Source organism: Tachyglossus aculeatus, chromosome X1 (assembly GCF_015852505.1).
Source record: "Tachyglossus aculeatus isolate mTacAcu1 chromosome X1, mTacAcu1.pri, whole genome shotgun sequence".
NCBI classification, from domain to species: domain Eukaryota; kingdom Metazoa; phylum Chordata; class Mammalia; order Monotremata; family Tachyglossidae; genus Tachyglossus; species Tachyglossus aculeatus.
Genome location: NC_052101.1, coordinates 71,710,365 through 71,735,881, shown reverse-complemented (window position 1 = coordinate 71,735,881; position 25,517 = coordinate 71,710,365). Strand labels below are relative to the sequence as shown.

The 25,517-nt window shown below is 40.7% G+C and overlaps 1 protein-coding gene across 4 annotated transcripts in view; it reads right to left on the bottom strand.

The window, feature by feature from the left end:
* The window catches only part of FHIT (fragile histidine triad diadenosine triphosphatase), a 1,410,080-nt gene that overhangs the window by 889,019 nt on the left and 495,544 nt on the right, over positions 1-25,517 (bottom strand). For all 4 annotated transcript variants that reach the window (XM_038772586.1, XM_038772589.1, XM_038772587.1 and 1 more), the window contains one exon: positions 1,223-1,347. In XM_038772586.1, the coding sequence (XP_038628514.1) occupies positions 1,223-1,325 (103 nt within the window). In that variant the 5' untranslated portion in view covers positions 1,326-1,347. The remainder of the gene's footprint in view (positions 1-1,222; positions 1,348-25,517) is intronic.

Sequence of the window (25,517 nt, the reverse complement as noted above, 5' to 3'; positions counted from 1 at the left end):
AAAAGATTGAAGAGGTGTGATCATACTGTCCAGAAAGGGTGGAGCAATTAGAAATTGCTTTCAGAATAGAACAATCAATATTGAGTAGCTTTCTTTAGTGTCCTTTGCAGGGTCTCTGTTGTCTCAAAGTTAGTACATTCCCTTATTCTTCAGTGCAGTAGGGAAACAACATGCCCCCTTTATGGCAGAACAATAATCTTGCCCAATTAAGAATTTAGCTGAAGTCCTAAAATACTATGTTTGAAGACCTATTCCATATTATTTTACATGTTATCTCAAGCGAGACATGATATTCACACAATATTTCTCATTTGATTAATTAGTTATAACTATTATTATTTGAAAAACTTATTACAGAAATCCCTTGCTTTTAACTGCATGTCACATCAGTCTAGTTGAGAGAAGAAGAGTTGAGGAAATTAGAGAGGGTTAAATGCCATTCATTCTCACAAAATTGCTCAGCTGTTTTCTCAACAGCAAAAAGATAAACATAATTGCACTTGCCAACTCCTTGAAAAACCAATAAAAAGAAAGCAGCTCTCCTGCTGAAATTGGCAGAGTTAAGTGCAAGCATATTCATTTTCAAAGAACTATAAGCAAAACTACACCAATGTCACAAGATTTGGAGATTCCCAATAATAGTGATCTAGTTACTGACCTTTTTCAAAAATTTTCCTTCTGGTTTCAAAAAGAAAGCTATTTTTAATTTATGGTCCATCAATGTGATTTTTTTTTTACACTAGTATATTCAGTTTGGTGTATCGCACAAAACATCCAGCTCTAAGACCATCGACCAATATTTCAATTGCCATTTCACAAAGAATACAAATTTGATTTTTTCAAATGCAAAACAAACATATCTTGAATACTATAATTAATTATGTGAAGATATTCCTCATGAAAGAGTCCTTATTCCAACACAATAGGCTATTTATAGCTGATACACATTAGAAGCACATGTTTATACATCGTCTATGGTGAAAAGGTCAGTAGAAATCTCACCTCTAAGGTCAGAGTTGCTAAGCAACTATTTTCCAAAGTTCTGCAACACCAGTTAAGCATATTATGTTCCAATGACTGATTCCCAAATAAATGAGTAACATCTTACCTAGAGTTTCCATAGAACGAAGCTGCTCTTACGTTTTTTTGAAGAACATCAGCGGCCTACAGTGTGATCCTTTGGTTTATTTGCTGTTTTGAACTTTGGTTTAGTGAAGGATACGTCCTGGGACGACAGGTTTCCTGTTCACAAGAGCAAACGAAAATTCGGTTTTCAAAAACACCACAGAGGGCTTGATGAGATGTTGTCCAAATCTCAATGACATGGTGACGTCTTGTAGACCAAGTCTGAAATAGAGAACAATTTAAATAATGAGAAAATTAACTTTACAGAGTTCAAAGAAGAAATGAAAAATCCTTGTCCAGTGTAAGAAAAGGATATCCTTTTTTCCCCCTCTTGTCTTCATAATAAGTCATATGATTTTATAGACTGAGAAATCCACTATAATACCCCTTTGGGTCTTCTCTAACAAATAATTCTGCCTTGGATTTCTCCAGAAACAGAGACTACCGCATAGTTGACCAAGTAACCTTCCGGCAAATACCATAACGGTGATCATATTTCCTAAACATTACTCTGTGTCAAGAAACATGGTAGTCCAAGGTAGTCATTTCTGACACACCCACAGTGGGCTCACATTCTAAGATGGAAGGAAAACAGGTATTCTATCCTCATTATACAGATGAGGAAATGGAGGCACGAAGAGGCTAAGTGATTTGCCCAAGGTCACACAGCATGCAAGTAATGGAACAGGGACTAGAAATCAGGTTTCTTGACTCCTAGTCCTATGCTCTTTCTACTAGGCCATGTGTCTTCTATGGGCTGTTAGAGATTTCTAATTCTTAATAGTAGTTTTTACCCATTTGTCTTGCCTTTTTTAACCTGAGTTCTAGAAACTGATATTAATACTCCAAATTTCAAGAATATTTTCTCCCATGGCTTTATCACTGTTTGTAAAATAGTGAGTTACAAGACCTTAAACACTATCTGTTCTGTTTCTCAATTACAAAAATTCCCCTTAGTATTTCCCCCATTAAAAAGAGGGAATACTTCTTCAGTCTAAATTCAAAATAAGTAACTGTTTTACTGGGAATAGAGCCACATTTCAGCAATGAAGAGGATCTCTTTCTTTTCCCAGCCAGGAAGGAAACAAAAGCATTTAAAGCAAATCTTGTATTGAGTATTTAGGGTGAAGAGCAGGGGTATTTTCCCCTCTGTAGCAATGCATTGGAACAATATCTATTTGCTAGAAGTCGGGGGTGGGAAAGAAATAATCACCACCAGATGCTCAACAAGTCAATTACAGAGGAATAGGCTCAGAAGATAAATGAACTAGACCAAGAAAAGAAGAAGAGGGAGATTTCATAAAACACTTTTTTGCCTGGGTCATTACTAGACAATTGTTCATAATTCCTGAGCTTTGGTTTTAGTTCCAGCATTATGGAGGAGCTTAGCCTGACTTCATTCATTCAATCATATCTATTGAGCTCTTACTGTATGCAGAGCACTGTACTAAGCTCTTGGAAAGTACAATTCAGCAACAGAGACAATCCCTGCCCACAATGGGCTCACAGTCTTGAATGGGGAAGACAGACATCTAAACAAGTAAACAGGCATCAATAGCATCGATATAAATAAACAGAATTAGAGATATATGTACACACATCAGAACAAGTAAAACAGGTGTTAATATAAATAAATAGAATTATAGATATGTACATATATACACAAACGCCGTATCGCGGGGGGTAAAGGGAGTGAGTTGAGACGAGGTTGGTGGAGAGGGGGAGCTGAGGAAAAGGATTCTCTCACAGCTAAATTCAAACATTTAGTCAACCATTCCAGAATTGATTTTTGTTGAAAAACAGTCACTGGTAAGTGTGTCCGTTGTCCCATATATAGAGGTGGATTATCTCATTCTGTGCTTTTCCAGAAAGATCCATCAAGGAGACCCATAACTGTTCTGCTTTTGAGTCACACAATCCCTTCCGTTCCACAGAGGGATGGGTAGGCTGTAAAGGTGTTCTATAGACCCGAAACTAATTCAACAGCTGAAACTACAGGGATCTTTTCTCATGTCTTTGGATCCCATATTCTTCCAGATAAAGCTCTTTCTCCAATGACTAAAGTTCACCCATGAGGCCCTCAATCTAAACAAATTCTGAACAAAGTAGCTATAGAAAGAAACACATATAGACCAGGATAGAGGGAACAGTCCATAAAGATTAACATGGATTAATATTGTGTAATGTACATAAAAGGAAGCATGATTTTTACTGTAGATTAAGGCACTGCCATTTTAATGGGTTTTTTTACTTGCATAAAATATTCAAGGATTAGCATGTGCTCACATTTCAAAGAATGGAATCAATCAGATTTATTTAGTGCTTACTGTATGACAGCACAGTACTTGGGAGGATACAATATCACAGATTTGGTACAATGTTCCTTGCCCACCAGGAGTTTACAGTCTAAAGGAAAAAAATATTCAAGGGCAAAAGAAAATATGGTAGCAGCTTAATGAAATTGGGTGTTGGAAATTCCTTTTTGCTAGCATCTTAATGAAATTGGATGCTGGAAATTCCTCCTTGGGTAAAGTTTGAAAGGAAAGTGAGTTGGAAGGACATACGTAAGTAGTCTATTACTTTTTTGAACTGACTGGTTAAAGAAAGAGTCAGAAAGATTAGAGGGACAGTGTCATTTTAAACTCACTAGGTCAGTAAATATTTATGGTGTGTGGGGGGGAGGTTAGGGAGGTTAAATATCTAACCTGCTTCAAAAAGATAAAAGCTACTTACTTTTAGGAACATTTTGTTTATATATATATATATATATATATATACACACACACACACACACACACACACACACACACGTAATTTGGTCTCTGTGAGCAAGAGCAAGATGAAACATAAAGTGCCCATGTAAATTTTAGACTCTTCTAAAAATCTCAGGATTTCCACCTTTAATTCTGAATCAACAGTTCTGGGACTGATAGGGTAGGTTCATAAATAGAGTATATATCTAATAATATAATTTGGACAGAAATAGAAGTGAAAGGTTTTAAACCCCAAGAAGAGTGCCTGAAGTATACTAAAGCTTAAGAAAGAGCATGACAATGGAAAGATCACAGCCCTGTTAGAGGACCTGGGTTCTAATCACAACTCTGACAGGGGTTTGCTGTGTGACCTCGGGCAAGTTACTTAACTTCTGTGTGACTCAGTTCTCCTCTTTTCCCTCCCACATAGACTGTGAGCCCTATAAGGTACAGGGACTGTGCCCAATCTAATTGACTTGTATCTACCCCAGAGCTTAGAACAGTGTTTGAAACATAGTGAATTATTAATAAATGCCATAAAACAAAACAAATGATTAGTACAGTGTTCTGCACATAGTAAGCACTTAATAAATACCATTGATTGAATGAAAACCAATTCATTTTCCTACTTTTGTGTTTATATATATACACACATACTGTGTGTATACTTGTATACTTTCAAGCATACTTGAAAATAAACAATTATGATTTTCAAGAACATGGGTTTTTTTGTCCCCTTCAGATCAGCAATCACTCACTTTAACCAGCAAAATGTCCTAGAATTGAAGTAATCTCTACTTCTCTCCGCATTTTTGCCAGTATAAGGAGCCTCAGGGCATTTTGTCAAGATAATACCTTGAATGTGCAGAGAGCATCTTTACTTTTCCAAAGTACCTTCACATCAATTATCTCATTTTATCCTACAATATCTCTGTGAGATAGGGAGAGGCATAGATTATTATCCCCATTTTACATTTGAGGAAACTAAGGCATAGGGAGATTAAGTGATTTCTTGCCCAGAGTCACATAGCAATCCATTGGCAAAGCTGCGACTCCCAACCTCTAACTCGATCCACTAGATTGTTACTTCCCCACAAAATCAGAGAAGATAGTTAATAATAATAATAATAATAATAATAATGATGATGATGATGGCATGTGTTACGCGCTTACTATGTGTGAAGCACTGTTCTAAGTGCTGGGCACTGTTCTAAGCACTGGAATAATGATGGTATTAAACACTTACTATTTGCCAAGCATTATTCTAAGGGCTGGGGTAGGTAAAAGGCAATTAGGTTGTCCTACATTGGGATCACAGTCTCAATCCCCATTTTACAGATGAGTTAATTTAGGCACAGAGAAGTTAAATGACTTGCCCAAGGTCACACAGCAGATAAGTGGCAGAGGCAGGATTAGAACCCACAACCTCTGACTCCCAAGCCCATGCTATTGCCACTAGTCAATTTATAACAAAAACAGTTTCCTCCAATAGCCAATGCTAAGGTATAATAGACTGCCACAGAAACCAATTTACCCCTTAAAAGTCCTGATTCTTATCAGCATTACTTGGCTCACAAAACCACTTTAGATAAAAGATATTCAAAAGAAGAGACTTTTAATAGAGAAGCAGCATGGCTCAGTGGAAAGAGCATGGGCTTGGGTCATGGGTTCTAATACCAACTCCACCATTTGCCAGCTGTGTGACTTTGGGCAAGTCACTTCACTTCGCTGTGCCTCAGTTTCCTCATCTGTAAAATGGGGATTAAGACTGTGAGCCCCACGTAGGACAACCCGATTTCCTTGTAACCCCCCAGCACTTAGAACAGTGCTTGGCACATAGTAAGCGCTTAACAAATACCATAATTATTATTACTAATGTTTTTCAGTGCCTAGTACAATTTTTCATATTAGTAGGCACTCGAATACTTTGGACTCGATGAAAAAAATATGTCATTCATCTAGAATTTGACAGACTGATGAAAAGGTTTAATTTTGAAAGCCATCTGCTAATTATATATACACCATCAGAAGGCACACATCACAGGGACCTAGTCAAGCACTCGATCCAACAAGCAGTCACTTATAAAGCTAGGGGAAGGCATGCTGGAACACAAATACAAATAAATCTATACAGACCATGTGACATGAACTTGGGGACAGGTTCATATACTCTAATTTCTTCAATTCAAGCATTTTGCCTCCCTAAACAGGAATGCCTGCTTAAATTACACTATAAAAACATCACCTTACTTAACAACTTAACACAAATTAAGGCTGGAATGATCTGAAATGTGTTATTCACTGCTTAAAAATCCAGGAATATTAATGATCCAACTTTCTACAGAAGCTAAAATACTGTGTAAAACATTTTAGGAGCAGTCAACATAGGACTCACCAGCCTGGGAAGATGTCAAACAGACTGCAGCAAAGCAGCATGAAAGCCCCCAGGTCTGAGAAACCATTTCTTTGGAAAGTAAGATTAATAAGGGTTTTTCATTTAAAATAAACCTTGATATATAAATGAAATTACCATCCTAAGATGTAGTGAGATATAAATTGCTAATCGCCACAACAATAAAAGCAGCTTAAAATGTTCCTGTTAGTATTCATCCAGAGATAAACTTCACCTTCAGTGGTGCCATCTTCAAATACAAAGAACAGCTACATACAATAAAAAGGAATCCAGTAGGTGATCTCTGAGAGTTTACATTCACTAAGAAAATTAAATAGAAATATTACATCAGGAATATAAAACTGCATATCTCTTAGAGATCACCGAAACTGAGGCTTGTTGTATCTCTTGTGACTCAAGTCTGAGCACAGGTTTGTAGGCTTAGACAAAAGAACATAAGAAATGGCTGCCTAGGTCAGCCCATAATCCATCTATGAGAAGCAGTGTGGTTCAGTGGAAAGAGACAGGCTTTGGAGCCAGGGGATCAAATCCCGGCTCCGCCGACTGTCAGCTGTGTGACTTTGGGAAAGTCACTTAACTTCTCCGTGCCTCAGTTACCTCACCTGTAAAATGGGGATTAAGACTGTGAGCCCCCCGTGGGACAACCTAAATCACCTTGTAACCTCTCCAGCACTTAGAACAGTGCTTTGCACATAGTAAGTGCTTTATAAATGCAATCATTATTATTAATCGGCATTGTTGTTTTCCCTCTCTTGTCTGAATTCATCTTTAAGAAGACATTAACATTAAACCTACTCTAAGTGCTGATATTTTTTCCAGCTAGCCATGGATGGTGCCTGTTTAATAGAATGGTTTTTGGTACATATTTTCCCTGAGTCTCAAAAATGATATTTTAAACAGTCTCCGGGATTATTGTAGGTTACTTCTTCTTTAAGCCACTTCTTTCAGCTCTTTCCTAATCATGGTTAATAGTTCAATGTTCTTGAGCTCATTTTTTTTTTATATAGGGGGAAGAGTGGGGGATTTTTCTTCCCAACAAGAATGTCAAAATCAGTTGTCCAATTACAGCACAGAGCTCACACATCTGCCTCCTGTAACAAGCTGTATATTGGGTTTAATTCTTAGAAGTGAATAGAAACTTTTCCTAGTAGTTTCTAGAACTAGTTATTCCATAAAGCAATATTTTATTCAAAAAGCCTCATCCCAATATTTATATACTCTGTGGACAGATCATCACCACAATTATTACTATCAAGCAATTATTATGTGCCATAGCACTAAGATGAGCACTGGTACAGATACAAGATAATCAGGTTAGATACAACCATTGTCCCATGTTTGGCTCACAACCTAAGTGGTAGGGAGGGAAAGGAAGCATTATTAGACTCATCATTAATCATTACGGTATTTTTTTAAGCACTTACTATGGGTCAAGCACTGTTCTAAGCAGTGAACTCATCTTACAGATGAAGAAACAAAGACAGATTTAAGCACTTAGTACAGTGCGTGCTCAATAAATAAGCCTGAATGAAAATACGACTGAATTAAATGATTTCCCAAGATCACACAGGAGATCTGTGGCAGACCTGAGACTCATTTTGAACTTTCAAATCTTATTTTATACGTTCAGTTCAACTACATCATCGTCAGGCCTACAAAAATATTTTACATCTTATCAGAACTATAATCAATTTATTCCCCCACACACACTAAGGCCAAGAGATGCCAATTTTAGCATGATTCTCACTAGCTCCCTAACTTTACAATCTCTCCATCTAATTTCTTAGGCTTGAATGCCTTAGCATAGAGGCATCTGTGTATTTTTGCTTTTCTGTCAATTTTCACAACAGCAGTTTCCCAGTTTGATGGACAGTCTAATTTGCTCTGCTTTTACCTCAAATGCCCAGCTTCATTCCATACAGAGCCCGATGTTCTGCTGCTTCCTTCGCAGTGGTTTTGTCCATTTGAGTCTCAAGCTATTCCATACTCACCAATGTTTCTCCAGTTAATCATAAAAGCTGCTCTCCCACTTATTTCACTTTAAGTGCTAGCAGTCTTGTTTGAATAAGAAGCCTGACCCTCCCCTCAACCGCCCCCACCCAGCACCTCCCCTACCTCGCAAAACCCATGGGTAGATATTAAGCTCCTCGAGGAAAGGGATCATGTCTACCTACTCTACTGTAATCTCCCAAATGCTTAGTAAAGTGCTCTGCATACACCTCAACACCTCAATACACACCTTTGTTAGACAGATATCAGTTTGTGGCATATGGTGCAATAAACTGGATAGCTCCCACATGGCTGATAGGTTTCATCTGCTTTTTCTGGTTCAAACAGAATATCTTAATTTTGGAAACTATGCCACCCAGAATTATTTGGAAGGGTTTCTAAATAACTGGATAATTAACTAATCTAAAATTCCTCCCTCAAATGCATACTAGCAATTGTAATTATTGACCACCCATTGGGTAGTAGTAGTAAAATTTATTAAGCGCTTACGGTGAGCAGAGTACTGTACTAGGCACTGCGAGAGAATACACAGGTCAGAATTGGATATAGTTCCAGTCCCTTGGTGGAGGTGGGGAGGCGGAGGGGAGAGAGCTAACAAGCTAAGAAATTCATTGTGCTTTCCCAAGCACTTAGTATAGCACTAAAGAGAAACATCAGAAAAAAAAATCAGAAAAAAAAACAGCTAAACCTTAAGTACAAGGACTCCAGGAGAAAACTGTGACTCCCAAGTTTCAAATCAAAGGATGCTTCAGATGGACAGAAACCATCTAACAGTGTCTCTATCTTCATGACTTCAAGAAACCTCTACTTGGATGTCCTGTCATCACCTCAGACTTAACACATCCAAAGGGGGAACTCGTTATCTTCCCACCCAAACACTGTCCTCCCCCTGATGCCCTCATCACTGTAGACAGCACCACCACCCTTCCTATGGCACAAACCCATAACCCTTGGCATTATCTTCAATATTCTCTCTCATTCAACATATTCAATCTATCCCTAAATTTTGTTGGTTCAGCCTGGGCAACACTGCTAAATATCCACCCTTTCATATCCAGCAGTTTCTCTAATGATAGCTTCATGTTCACTTCAAATTTATCCTTTCCTGCCTTAACTCAGCCCTCTCCTCTGCCAGACAAAACTATTTCTCCTCCCTTATTGACACCCATCCCCATCATCCCTGTCAGCTCTTCCATACATTCAACTCCCTTCTCAGTCCCCCGGTTCCTCCCCCTCCTCCTTCCCTCACCCCCAACGATCTGGCCTCCTACTTCATTAATAAAATTAAATCCATCAGGTCCCACCTCCCCAAAGTCACTCCCCGCCGCCTTCTCCAACCCCCCAGCTCTCAATGCTCTCCGCTACTCTCCCATCCTTCCGAACAGTATCCTCAGAGGAGCTCTCCTCCCTCCTCTCAAGTGCTACTCCGGCCACCTGTGCTTCTGACCCCATTCCCTCTCATCTCATGAAATCTCTCGCTCCGTCCCTTCTCCCCTCCTTAACTTCCAACTTCAACCGCTCTCTCTCCACTGGTTCCTTCCCCTCTGCCTTCAAACATGCTCATGTCTCTCCCATCCTAAAAAAACCCTCTCTTGACCCTGCCTCATCTTCTAGTTATCACCCCATCTCCCTCCTACCATCCCTTTCCAAACTCCTTGAACGAGTTGTCTACATGCACTGCCTCAAATTCCTCAATGCCAACTCTCTCCTCGACCACCTCCAATCTGGCTTCCATCCCCTACATTCCACGGAAACTGCCCTCTCAAAGGTCACCAATGACCTCCTGCTTGCCAAATCCAATGGCTCATACTCTGTCCTAATCCTCCTCGACCTCTCAACTGCCTTCAACACTGTGGACCACCCCCTTCTCCTCAACACGCTATCCGACCTTGGCTTCACAGACTCCGTCCTCTCCTGGTTTTCCTCTTATCTCTCCGGTCATTCATTCTCAGTCTCTATTGCAGGCTCCTCCTCCCCCTCCCATCCCCTTACTGTAGGGGTTCCTCAAGGTTCAGTTCTTGGTCCCCTTCTTTTCTCAATTTACACTCACTCCCTTGGTGACCTCATTTTCTCCCACGGCTTCAACTATCATCTCTACGCTGATAACACCCAGATCTACATCTCTGCCCCTGCTCTCTCTCCCTCCCTCCAGGCTCGCATCTCCTCCTGCCTTCAGGACATCTCCATCTGGATGTCTGCCCGCCACCTAAAACTCAACATGTCCAAGATTGAAATCCTTGTCTTTCCTCCCAAACCCTGCCCTCTCCCTGACTTTCCCATCACTGTTGATGGCACTACCATCCTTCCCGTCTCACAAGCCCGCAACCTTGGTGTCATCCTCGACTCTGCTCTCTCGTTCACCCCTCACATCCAAGCCGTCACCAAAACCTGCCAGTCTCACCTCCACAACATTGCCAAGATCCACCCTTTCCTCTCCATCCAAACCGCTACCCTGCTCGTTCAAGCTCTCATCCTATCCCGTCTGGACTACTGCATCAGCCTTCTCTCTGATCTCCCATCCTCCTGTCTCTCCACACTTCAATCCATACTTCACACCACTGCCCAGATTGTCTTTGTCCAGAAACGCTCTGGGCATGTTACTCCCCTCCTCAAAACTCTCCAGTGGCTACCAATCAACCTATGCATCAGGCAGAAACTCCTCACCCTCGGCTTCAAGGCTCTCCATCACCTTGCCTCCTCCTACCTCACCTCCCTTCTCTCCTTTTACAGCCCAGCCCGCACCCTCTGCTCCTCTGCCGCTAATCTCCTCACTGTGCCTCATTCTCACCTGTCCCACCATCGACCCCCAGCCCACGTCATCCCCCTGGCCTGGAATACCCTCCCTCCCCACATCGGCCAAGCTAACTCTCTTCCTCCCTTCAAGGCCCTACTGAGAGCTCACCTCCTCCAGGAGGCCTTCCCAGACTGAGCCCCCTCCTTCCTCTCCCCCTCTCCATCTCCCCCGCCTTACCTCCTTCCCTTCCCCACAGCACCTGTATATATGTTTGTATGTATTTATTACTCTATTTATTTTGCTTGTACATATGCATTCTACTTATTTTATTTTGTTAATATATTTTGTTTTGTTCTCTGTCTCCCCCTTCTAGACTGTGAGCCCACTGTTGGGTAGGGACCATCTCTATATGTTGCCAACTTGTACTTCCCAAGTGCTTAGTACAGTGCTCTGCACACAGTAAGCACTCAGTAAATATGAATGAATGAATGTTCATCATGCAATATGTAATTCACAAAAATTTGGGAGAGAAAAGAAATACTAAACTGTTAGGCCAATGCTCCACCTAGTCCTATATTTAATCATATTTATTGAACATTTATTGTGCGCAGAGCACTATACTAAGCTCTGGTAGAGTACAATATAAAAGTTGGTAGATTCATCCCCACCTACAAGGAGCTTAAGACCTAGAGGGGGAATTCTGTCTCTGACAGTAGTAAGATAGAATGCTTGATAGTACTGTGTGGCAATTGTCTTCTATAACGGATGCTTCCATGGTGTGAATGTACCTTGTAATATCCTGAAACTCTTTTATAATAATAAAAATAATGGATTTTTATTACTCTATTTTATTTGTACATGTTTATTCTATTTATTTTATTTTGTTAATATGTTTTGTTCTCTGTTTCCCCCTTCTAGACTGTGAGCCCACTGTTGGGTAGGGACCATCTCTTTATGTTGCCAATTTCTACTTCCCAAGCACTTAGTACAGTGCTCTGCACACAGTAAGCGCTCAATAAATACGATTGAATGAATGAATCAATCAATAATAATCCAGCGTGTGTCTTATGTCTCAGTCTAAGCCCTCTTGAGGTAACATACTTACCTTCTAATAACCCATTACAGTCTTCTCATAATTTTATTGAAAACATTTAAACCTAGGGTTCTTTTTATTTAAATACAGTCAGTGACTTTGTTTTGCTTGACAAATGCCTTTTAGGATGTAGTTTTCTCTAAAATGCACTTTTCTCAGTGGGGTACCTTAAACAAATCGGTATTAGTTGGGTTGTCTTCAATTAATCATGATATTTCTTATAGTTTTTCTTATTTCATCTCCAGAGCACATCATGGAGATATGCTCATCAGGGGATCTTCATTCTTCCTAGTCTCATTACCACATTACACTATTTGTTGCCATCTGAAATTCAGACATTCAAATTATTACTTTATTTGAATGAATAATAGTGAAGCTACAGTATTATAATCCATTATGACTTGCACATGCAACTTTATTCAAAGAAAGTAGAAGAAATTACATAAGACTAGTGGAGAGGACAGCGATCTATAGTGTACGTTGTCAGTTGAATCGGTACCAGAACAGTTTATAGGAAAATGGATCCTGGGGTAAGCTTGTATACAAATATTGGGTGTTGGCTTGACATGACTGGTCAGTGTAAATTAATCAAGAAAAGCTTCAGATACAGAGATGCAGTTAATGGGTGACAGAAAGAAATGAAGAGTGTGAGCTAGTGAAGAGACCTGGTGAAGACCCTTAATGCTAATAATAAGAAATTTCTCCTTGATGCAGAGGGTGATTAAAGAGTGTCTGTTAAAGGATGCCATATGAAAATGAACTGTGCTGGCCAAGGTAGTCACTGGGGTGGAATAAAAAGGAAATAGAAAGATAAATTAGAAAAGGTCTTTTGGAGAAAGTGAGGTTTTTTTGAGGGCTTTGAAGATTGAAAGGTTTTGTGAAACAGGGGTGATGGTTTTCCAGGCAGGTTACAGCAATCAACAGTACTTGAGTGCTTGCTCTGTACAAAGTACTTTACTAAGCACTGAGAAGAGAACAACAGAATTCATAGATGTGATTCCTGCCCTCAAGGAGCTTGCAGTCCAGAACAATGGATCAGAGACAGAGAGTCACTTGGGAGTAGCTTCAGAAAAGTGCTAGCTGGAGTGAAAGAGGAGAGTGTGGACAGGAAAGAATAGAATAGACATCCAGTGGAGAACCTTGAAGGGCTATCGGTAATGTTTTTTTAATGTCTGTCACCCCCTCTAGACTGTAAGCTTCTTATGAATAGGGAATCTGTCTACCAACTCTGTTGTACTCTACCAGGTGCTTAGTACATAGCTTTGCACACAGTAAGCACTCAGTCAATAACACTGAATGATTTGTTGCATGATTCTTAGAACCACCTGATCGCAGGTCTCATTTTCCTTGCTGATCTAACAGACTAAAAGACTAAATGTGCTTTGCAAGATAATTCATACCCAAAAAGTGTTACTCATGCAACATCAAAGCCCACAAGAGAACATAAGGAATCCTATCAAGAGAAGCAGTGTGGTCTAGTGGAAAGATCACAGGTCAGAGTCAGAGGATCTGGGTTCTAATCCTGACTCCACTACTTCCAATTGTGTGACCTAGAGCATATCACTTAACTTATCTATGCCTCAGTTACTTCATCTGAAAAATAGGGATTAAATCCTACTACCTCCTACTTAGACTGTGAGACCCAAATTTGTCAAACCTGATTACTTTGTATCTGCCACAGCAGATACAGTACAGTGCTTGGCACAATGTGCCTAGCAATTTTTTTTTTAGAGCAAAATGATCTGGATCAGTCAGTCCATTGTATTTATTGAGCACTTACAGTATGCAGAGCACTGTACTAAGTGCTGGGGAGAGTACAACCATCAAGAGACATTCCCTGCTTGGGAGCTTACAGTCTAGAGGGGGAGACAGATATTAACATAAATAAATTACAAATATGTATCTAACTGCTGTGGGCCTGGGAGGGAGGTGAGTAAAGGAAGCAAGTCAGAGTGACACAGAAAAAGTGTGAGAAAAGGAAATGGGGGCTTAGTCAGAGAAGGCCTCGTGGAGGAGATGTGCCTTCAATAAGGGCAAAGTATGGACTGGAGAGGCGAAAGATGAGTCAGGAAGGTCAGCGAGGAGGCATCAGCTTTCAAGGCAAGAAAGGTTTAAGTTCTTGAATCAATGTAGTATCAGTTTGGAAGGAAAGGTAGGGTGCAGATTCTAGGGATGTTGTGAAGGTTGATCTGACAGGATTTGGTGACAGATTGAGTATGTGGATTGAATGAGAGAGTGCCATTGAGGATAATGCCAAGATTATGGGCTTGTGAGACAAGGAGGAAAGTGGTGTTGTCTACAGTGATGGGAAGACAAGGGAAGGACAGGGTTTGGGTGGGAAGATAAATTCTATTTCGATCAGCTCCAGCCACCCCCTTCCACATGTGCATGCATGCACAAACACACACACCTTCCCAACTATGCCTACGTGTTTTTCTCTAGCTAGACAGCTAAAGACTGGGTTTTATTCTGTTCTTCATGCTTCCATGGGAACATGTCTGATTATCACGAGTTTTTAAATTAGTTAGTTTATTCATAGAGTTATATTAGTAAATGTCATTCTGCCTACTAATTAGTGAATTTAGTAAATCTTCAGTTGCTTTAATTATCAAAATGCAGAGGGAGAAAAATAGAAATAGAGATGACTGAAGTTTTCTTTTGGTATTTCATAACAATAACTGTCCACAAACAGGAAATATTAACCTTTTCCTAGATTTTATTTGGAAAAGTTTATAATGGATGTGTCACTGCGACTGAGAAAAAGAACTAGTTCTACTGTGCAAAGTGAAGTTTCAGTGACATTTCCTGATACCATTTTCTCAAGTTGTTTTTCACTTTTACACTCTTGCCAACAATTCTGTTAAAATGCACTTTCCTGGCAGTTTTTCATGGAAGAGGGTTTGCTTGTCTTCTTATTGAAGTCTCCACTCAAATTGCTTGTGAATTCTTCCTCACTTTAATGAGCAATGCATTGTATAATGTTTGCATCCTCCAAAGCTGCCCTGTACTGCCTGATAGTTAATGTGTAATTTTTCAATTAACTTATTGTGAGCCCAATACCTATATGTATCTATCGACAGTTGGTTAATCTCTAAGCTTCAAGACATGGCATAAAGGCTTGTCTCCTCAGATGCTTCGGCTACTTGATTAAATCATACATTTAATGCTGGGAAGAAAGTCAAAGAAACACTTTATATTTTTATCACCTCAAATCCATTGCTAATATTTTGCTTCTTTAAATAATAATAATGATAATAATGATGGTATTTGTTAAGCGCTTACTATGTCCAAAGCACTGTTCTAAGCGCTGGGGAGGTTACAAGGTGGTCAGGTTGTCCCACGGGGGGCTCACAGCTTTAATCCTCATTTTACAGATGTGGTAACTGAGGCACAGAGAAGTTGTGACATGCCCAAAGTCAAACAGCTGACAGTTGGTGGAGCGGGATTTGAACCCATAACCTCTGACTCCAAAGTCTGTGCTCTTTCCACTTAGCCACGCTGTTTCAATCTGTTGGTGTCTATAGTAACCCCCTTTTATTCTATTATCAGTATTATATAACATGCTCCCCTCACCCCCGACACCCTCCACTCTCAACTTTTCTTTTCCAGGGCTCCTGTAATTGCAGTATCAGCTCCAATTAAACAAACCCAGAGGTGCCGTAGCACTGTGATTTTCATTCTTAAATAGGAAAGGTGCACCCAGGGTTCAGATTCAAAAATACACATTTGTTGGGGGAAAAGTGAACATAATTTTAGAATGCACAAACACCAAAGTGTTAATGTGGAAATTATAACATGTTTTCTCCCATTCACTCAAATTAAAAATGCAAGTCAATTGAACAAAATATCCTCAGAGAATGAAATGTGCTTCTGCTATTTTTCTTCCTCATTCATACCATTCAACAAATAATGGCACTCACCACAATTCTTGTAATAGCTTAAGTATTTTCAAACAAAATAAGGACTTAGGCACCTGCAGAATGTTTATCAAAGCCTGGTTTACTATAGATTTGCTTTGGAAGACCAGATTCACACCTCTTTATTCCATTAGAAGAAGCCCTTAAAACCAAATCCATTTAAAACCGATGGCATTGGAAGGGATACTACAAAGGGAGTATTAGAAATACACCATACCTTCCTCCCCCAAGAAGCCATTATGGGATTAGTGGGAGGAGCACAGATGGATGAAGTGATTCTAGAGATAACCAGGATGAAATAATAGAAAGGTCAAGTTTATGTGTAATAATGACTTGATAACGTCCAGAGAAGCAGCATGGCTTACTGGAAACGGCATGGGCTTGGGAGGCAGAGAAGGTGGGTTCTACGCTGTGTGACTTTGGGCAAGTTATTTATCTTCTCTGTGCCTCAATTACCTCATCTGTAAAATGAGGACTAAAAGTGTGAGGCCCAAGTGGGATAACCTGATTACCTTGTATCTACCCCAGTGCTTAGAACAGTGCTTGGCACAGAGTAAGCACTTAAATATCATTATTATTATTATTAATGTGACCTGATGCCTGAACCTTGCAACTGAAACAATAAAAAAAAAAAGAGAATTGTTGATATTTCCCTAAGGGTATAGCTAGCTTCAGATAATTCATTTCTACCCATTAAAGTCTTTCCCTGCTCTTTAAAAGGTGCCATTAGCTTTCCAGCTGTGGGAGAGAAGCCATTTCCAGATTCTCATCAACACCTGAGAGCTTTTGAGCAGAGCTGAAAAGACTCCCCCTCAAAAAACCAACAAAAAAAGACACATGACTACTTGGCTTTTTGAAGCCTACCAGCCACTCTCAAATCCTATCCCACTTGTTCCCCTTAAAACCTACCTTTCACCTATAATATTTGGCTGCAACAACAACAACAAAAATACTGGTGACTAGTTTCATCCTATTCTCCTCTGAAGTCTCATCCTCAAAAGATTTCTCAGGTAAGTAGTAACAATCAAGTCAACTTGGGTAAAGTCTTCTTTAGACTGTGTCCAACCTGGTAATCTTATATCTACTCCAGTGCTTAGTACAGTGGCTGGTACATAGGAAGCACTTGACAAATACCATTTAAAAATAAAAAAAAAGATTAAGCATAAAAGGCAGGGGATCAACTGGATAAACTCTAAATAATGGCTTGATTTTTCTAAAACATTACTTTCCTTCCTAGAAAGCAGTGCAGGATGTTAATAAAGCATACAAGCTTTAAGAGAATTACAAGTACCCTGACAGAAATGGATCTGATTGAAAATGTCTAGTTTCCTGAGATGTTAAAGTAGCTCAACATTCTGCATATTATTAAGCTACCTAAAACTTGAATAGATGCACCACATAATTCAGGCAGGATAAATAGATTTGAATGTTTTACTCAAGTTATTTCAATTAAAACATCACCCTTGATTATGAAAAGATAGGAATTAGATAAGATCCACACTCTCCATTAGGTCTAAAGCTCATATGCATGCTTGACAAAAAAGACAGCATTATGCATCTCCCTGTTTTGAGGGGTAGGAAAGAATGATATGAGACCAATCAGCATCCCTGTACTCTACCTACAACTCATTCCTTCTTTTGGGTTTGGGATGCATAACTGGATAGTCATAAGAACCTCAAGGACACCTTCTATTAGATATTTTTTGAGACGCTATTCTTCCTTATTCAGAACTAGTATTCTGAAGGGGTATGTTAATATTATTAAACCGGATCTTCCCACAACTAAATGTTTCATATAGGAGTCTATAACTGAATTATAGTGCATAATATGTAGGTGGACAATAAAAAGACCAGTGCTGATTTTTTAAAATTTCTTCAGTAAAATCATAGCCATTACCTAATGCTGTCATAGGGAATGTACACTTTGCTACCATCCACGTCTTTGAAAGATGATTCATAGGAACAATTGATAGTGGAAAAAATGCTTTTCTTTTGACTGCTTCAAATTTTAAAAATCTTTACATTGATGAACTGAGTAGACCTTCAGACCAAAGGCAGTAGCACCCCATGTTCCCAGTCTCATTTTTCCTGACTAAATATTTGCGACCAAAGATAAATAAAATTGATCTCTCCTATTATAGTTAAGCTGTTTTATAACTATTTTACACCCAAATTCAGTGGAGTATTGACATACAATAAGGTAATGTTCCAGACAATAGCCTTTAAATAGAATCCCATTTCAGAACTCTAGTCTATGGAACAATTAGTTTGAGATCTACTATACACAGCAGCATTTCATCTTCAATTTTTTTTTCTGTTTACCAATGAAGATAGACTGTGCCTTAATCACTTACTGATACCATCACCAGAAGTAGAGAGAGAAAACACAACCCTATTTTAGATAGAAGAACACAGAGAATGGGTTCTTCAGATTCAGGGAAATCAGGCACCTATGGCCATGAAAATTATTTTTATCTATTGGGTGAGAGAAAGTAAGAGGTAAACAGAATTGCCGAAAAATTAAGTTGATATTTCAAGTTTCACGCATTTAACTTGGCTTGGGTTACATAAGCTCAAATACTGTCATCCTAACAATGGTCATAATCACAGAGAATCTCCAATGCACACTTGATAGGATACACAGTAAAGTCAGATAAGCACTCAAAATGTCCTTGTGCAATCCATTATAGAAATCAGTTTGGGCCAACATTATTTTCAGCGCTCAACCTAAGTTGGTCCAAGTCCTACCTGGCTTCAGTGGGGTCAGAATCTGAATGGTCATAAAGTTGGGGTTTGACCAACCCAGACCCCAAATTGCTGGAAGACTTGCCTGCTCTGCCCAGCTGACTTCTTGGAGGTTTCATCCCTTTGGGAGGCCTCCTTGGAAGCTGTAGATGTACATGCAGTTTAGCAGTAATCATAGACTTCTACTAGCTCAGGCCAAGCTCAGCAGCCAGTCACTACAACAGGGGCAACTACAAGCCCCAGAATGCATCGCCATCCACCAAAACAACCCCCTCCCCACATCTTTAATAATAAGTGTGGCATTTGCCAAGCCCTTTCTATATGACAACACTGTTTTAAGTGCCGGGGTAGATACAAGACAGTCAGGTCAGAGATAGTCTGTGAAACAGAAGAAGCAACATGGCCTAGTAGATAGAGTGTGGGCCTGGGTGTCAGAAGGACCTGGATTTTAATCCTAGCTCCACCACGTGTCTGATGCGTGACCTTGGGTGTGTAAGTCACTTAACTTCTCTGTGGCTCAGTTACCTCATCTGTACAATGGGGATTAAGACTGTGGGCCACATATGGGATATGGACTGTATCTAACCTGATTAACTTATACCTGCTCCAGCACTTAGTACATTGCCTGTTACATTTGGGGGAACAGATTAAACATCATTTGAATCTGATTGGATTCAGTTTAATACTAACCCAACATGGTCTTGCAGATTCATCTCTCATGAGACTCCCAGGATGACAAACCTGTTCAGGGTTCTAATCCAGTCAAGATATTCCTCCTTTAAGAATTCTCCCACCACTTCCAGTAGACCATGGCTAAAGATCCCCTCCTCAGGATCGCATCTGGAGGGTTTCCAGTACTCTACCAGTCTTGGCTACAGGACCCAGAGTCAAGCAGAGGTATATCCATTCCAATCCTTGCTTGGGCAATGGAAGGCAATCTCCTACAAGTCAAAACTCACCTGTGCTGGGTAACAGTGGCATGGGAGAGAATCGAGGGCAGAGTCTCCAGTTTTTGTGCGGAAGAAGGCAATGGTAAACCACTTCCATATTTTTACAAAGAAAACTCTATGGATATACTACCTGAATGATTGCAGATTGAGGTGGGGTGTTTGAGGTGGAGTTGCTTTGGGTTGGAAACAACTCGACAGCATAAGGTGAAACAATTGCTAAAGGCTGGGTTGTGCAGATAGGGGATAATCTCTTGGGACCACTTCAAGATTGCTGACTACCTGCAACTGGCTGGGATTTTTACTGAATAATTTTCTCCCCCCAAGCTAGGTGCTCCAGATTCCTGGAGAGAAATCTTGGAGTCACAGAATCAGAGTCAGAAACACACCAGGGAAAGATTTCCCCAGGATATATCAGAAACCACTGCAACCTGTTCCCGTCCCACTGCCAAGACTCAAAGGACTGGAAGAAAAGCCCTTTGGAATTATGAACAACTGGGCATTTTCTTTTTGCCTGGAAAAAACTGTGATTATCTTTTAATGCAACCAATTGTACAGAATGCTCACATACACACAAAAAAATTAAAAATCCAGGAGAAGTGGCCCAAAGTGGAAAGAGTAATGGATTCAAGAGGGAGTTGAGTTTGTCTGTGGCAATTTCACCCAGGCCCTAAGACAGTGTGGTCACTAATGGCCTTTGCTGGTAATGGATGTAAAATATAGTCAACTGTGCACTTCCTGAATCCTAATGCGGTCTCAGTCCAAAAATGGAGCATCCAGAGTTCATTAAATTGCATAGATTAAGCTGGGTATACAGGGGCATTAGACACAACATTCTGCAGAAATCCACCTGAGGTCACAAACCTAGAGGGATGATGATGATGATAGTAATAATAATGATAATAATGGCATTTGCTAAGCACTTGGTATGTGAGAGGCACTGTTCTAAGCACTGGGGTGGATACATGATGATCAGGTTGTCCATGTGGGGCTCACAGTATTAATCCTCATTTTACATATGAGGTAAAAGAGAAGTTAAGTGACTTGCCCAAAGTCACACAGCTGACAAGCAGCAGACCGGGATTAGAACCCATGACCTCTGACTCCTAAGCCCATGCTCTTTCCATTGAGCCACGCACCTTCTCTTAGGGATGCTCTGGGAGGAATGCCTGGTTCTCCTCTCACACAACTTGCTCCAGAGTCAATCAATCAATCAATGGTATTTATTAAGCACTTACTGTGTGCAGAGCACCCTACTAGGCACTTGGGAGAATACAATACAACAGAATTAGCAAACACGTTCCCTGCCCATAACAAGGTTACAGTCTAGATGGGAATACAGACGTCAATATAAGTAATTTATAATATATAATTTGAAGATATGTACATGACTGCTGTCGGGTACAGAGTGGGGAGAATATCAAGTGTAATACAAAAGAGTCTTTGTATTCCCTTCCCAGTTCCCTCTGAACAAGAATGTCACACAGTTTTGCAACAGGATCTAGCTAGTGCCATCTTATGTAAATACCCAGACCTGAGAATAGTGAATATGCAAGTGGGAAGAAAGGCTCCAGATAGAATGGAGATAGTTTGTTGGTTCAAGGAAATGGTTTTAAATAACAGATTTATATGTCTGCACATAAGGGTATTATGGGTTAATTAATGTGGTTAAAAAGAGAGAGGGCTCTGGGAAAGAGAGAGAGTGAGAGAGAGACAGAGACAGACAGAAAAGCAAACTTCAGGGAAGTTAAATCTGAAATGGGCCCAAATACCAACTTCAGGCCCTTCTTTATATTGGTAATATCACAGTGCTTTTGAAGAGGCATCCCTACCAAAATGAGATCTCAAATTTCCAAGAACAGACCACTGATGAAGTTAATCAATAGTATTTCTCACTGCATTTCACAGAAAGTACTGTGAAACAATGAATCTTACTGCTACTCTCAACATATATTTTTTAAATTTTCATTCAAATCAGAGCACTCTCACTTTAGCATAAGCTTTATACCTCGACTTAAAATTGAATAAATTAGATGTGCTCATCAATTAGCCTCCAGAGTTTACAAATAGCATAGAAAGAAGACAGTTCCCGGCATTACAGTTTAAAATTTACAGCCAGCAAATTTGTGCAGCATACATTTGACACAAAGATCCAGGTATTTTAGTGAATTTATTGACAAATGATTGAAATTTTACTGAATGCTTACTGTGTGCAGAGCACTGTACTAAGTGCTTGGGGAAGTAAAATCTAGTGAGGGTGACAAACTACAGATAGGGGAAACAACAGAGTAAATCAGCTTAAATGCTGGGAGGGGAGAGTTTCAAAGTGCTTGGAGGTAAGTGCATAGATGATACAGAAAGGAGGGACAACAGGGAGAAAGAAGATTATTCAGGTAAGACTTCCTGGAGGAGTGCTCTGAACAGGGTAAAGTGCTGGTCTGTCAGGCATAAAGGGGAAGAGAATGAACAAGGGATCATTGGGAAGAAAGACAAGATTAGGGTACAGTAGGTTGGAACTGTGCAGGCTGTGTTGTAGTGGTAGAGGTTAGGTAGGAGGGGGAGAGCTGATTGAGGTTATGGAGTTTCGGCTAAATGTGGAGATGGCAACCACTAGAGATTTTTGAGAAGTGGGAAGATCATCAAAATCATCATCATCATCATCAGTGGAAGATGTGCACAGAACAATGTTTTGGAAAAATGATCTGGGCTGCAGAACAAAGCAAGTATGGACTGAGGAGCAGTGTTTGGGGGCAGGGAGATCAGTGAAGAGGCTGATGCAATAGGCACTTTACTGACCTGTCTCTTTCCACTTCAGTCCTTACTTCACTTTATCAATCGTATTTATTGAGCACTTACTGTGTGCAGAGCACTGTACTAAGCGCTTGGGAAGTACAAGTTGGCAACATATAGAGACAGTCCCTACCCAACAGTGGGCTCACAGTCTAAAAGGGGGAGACAGAGAACAAAACCTAACATACTAACAAAATAAAATAAATAGAATAGATATGTACAAGTAAAATAGAGTAATAAATATGTACAAACATATATACAGGTGCTGTGGGGAAGGGAAGGAGGTAAGATGGGGGGATGGAAAGGGGGACGAGGGGGAGAGGAAGGAAGGGGCTCGGTCTGGGAAGGCCTCCTGGAGGAGGTGAGCACTCAGTAGGGCCTTGAAGGGAGGAAGAGAGCTAGCTTGGCGGATGGGCAGAGGGAGGGCATTCCAGGCCCTGGGGGATGACGTGGGCCGGGGGTCGATGGCGGGACAGGCGAGAACGAGGCACGGTGAGGAGATTAGCGGCAGAGGAGCGGAGGGTGCGGGGTGGGCTGTAGAAGGAGAGAAGGGAGGTGAGGTAGGAGGAGGCGAGGTGATGGAGAGCCTTGAAACCAAGGGTGAGGAGTTTCTGCCTGAAGCGCAGATTGATTGGTAGCCACTGGAGATTTTTGAGGAGGGGAGTAATATGCCCAGAGCGTTTCTGGACAAAGACAATCTGGGCAGCAGCATGAAGTATGGATTGAAGTGGGGAGAGACACAAGGATGGGAGATCAGAGAGAAGGCTGATACAGTAGTCCAGACGGGATAGGATGAGAGCTTGAACGAGAAGGGTAGCGGTTTGGATGGAGAGGAAAGGGCGGATCTTGGCAATGTTGCGGAGCTGAGACCGGCAGGTTTTGGTGCTTTACTGCTTTACTGCTCGGATCATTTTTCTAATAAACCATTTAGTCCAAGAACCTCCAGTTGTTGCTCATCACTTCTGCAAACAGAAATTCCTTACCATAGGTTTCAAAAGTACACAATCACTTGCCCCCCTCCCTGGTTTCCTACTACAACCCAGCCCACATGCTTTGATCCTCTAATGCCAACCTAGGCACTGTACCTCGATCTTGATTCTCTCACCACCTACCACTTGCCCATGCCCTTCCTCCATCCTGGAAGTTCCTCCCACTTCATATCTGACATGATCACTCTCCCCATCTTCAAAACCTTCTGAAAAATCAAATCTCCTCCAAGAGGCCCTTTCCAACTAAGCCCTCATTTCTGCTACTCCCTCTCCCTTTTGCATCACCTATGTACTTGAATCTGTACTGTTGACATTCATTTCACCCTCAGTCCTTCTGTACACATCCATAAGCATTATCTAGTGGATAGAGCTCACACCTGGGAGTCAGAAGGACCTGAAGTCTAATTCTGGCTCTGCTACTTGTCTGCTGTGTAATCTTGGGCAAGTCACTTCACTTTTCTGTACCTCAATTCCCTCATCTGTAAAATGGGGATTAAGACTGTGAGGCCCACGTGGGACAGGGACTGTGCCCAACCCGATTTGCCTGTATCCACTCCAGCGCTTAGTACAGTGCCTGGCAGATAGTAATCGCTTAACAAATACCACAGTTACTATTATCTGAATCTACCTCTAGACTGTAAGCTCCTTGTGGGCCAGGAAGATGTTTACCAATTCAACTGTACTGCATTCTCTCAAGTGCTTAGTATATTGCTCTGCTCACAGTAGGTGCTCAATAAATACAATTGATTTATTGACTGATTAAAGTCTGTTGGATTTGGCAAGAGGGAGGTCAGTGACCTCAGAGAGGACTGTTTCCACTAAGGGAGAAGGGGCTCAGTAATGGAAGTAGTGTGTGTAAATAACTTGCTTCTGGAGATTGGAAAGCAATGCTAGGAGGGAGATGGGGCAATAACTCGAGGGTGCAGTGGGATCAAGGGACTTTTTTTAGGATAGCGTATGTTTAAAAGCAGAGAGAAAGAAGCCATTGGAGTGTGAGCAGTCAGAGGAGAAAAAGTGAGTGGGCAAATGTGTCAAAAAGGCACAAAGGGTTTCTTTCCCATACCCTACTATGTCTGGCACTGTAAGTGAAAAATGAATTATGTTCTGGTCACGTTGAACAGCAGTTTCAGCAAGCACCTCAGAGTTCTCACCTTTCCATTTCAGATCTGTTACCAAGACAGCAAGAGAGGCACCTGGTATCGGGCTTTGGCCTGGGGTTGGTGCCGATAATGGGGGAAGAATTGGCAGGGAAAATAGAATGAAGATGGGAAAAATGAATCACATCAGCTGGGGCCCCAGGGCTGGCATGAACAAGGGTGACCATTCAAAATGTGCACATGGCAGCAGTTTCTAGAGTGATTGCAAAAGTGCATGTCAAAGAAATGACTATATTCATGACTATCTTTAAGGTATGGTGACTAATGGCCAAGCAACTGGAAAGCTATCATTCTCCTCTATGAAAAATAAGGATTCATAGGGAGTCATGTCTGCTATATCTGTCTTTAGTTTTTTCAAGATGTTACTGACTGTGAAATCCTATCCATGAGTGCAAGTGTGGCTGAAAGGACTGGTGAGTGATTGTCAATCTTTTCAACACATGTTACCCTTAAGTTCTAAGTTGTGCTAATGCTGCTTGCATTGAGACTGCCTCGTAGAATTCCAATTTTTGTGACGCCTTTACCCAAATGAGGCAACTCTTCTCCAGGTTGCTGCTCATCGGACTAGTCTGATTGCTGCCATTGTCTCCCAATAGTCCTCTGCTATATCATATTGTTTCATATGATGCCTTACTATACACATTATACTTCTGTGTTCCATATGGGCATGTGACCCCTTTCAATTTATCACACAGCAGCTGCTTGGAAATCCGGGTGCTATCCATTCTTCTCAGATACAGGGTCTTTAAATGCAGTACAAAGCTCTCGGTGTGGCTTGCTTCACATTACTTGTATCTGTCACACTGCAAAGATCATATCGGCTGTGCTCCACTTTGGCCTGAAA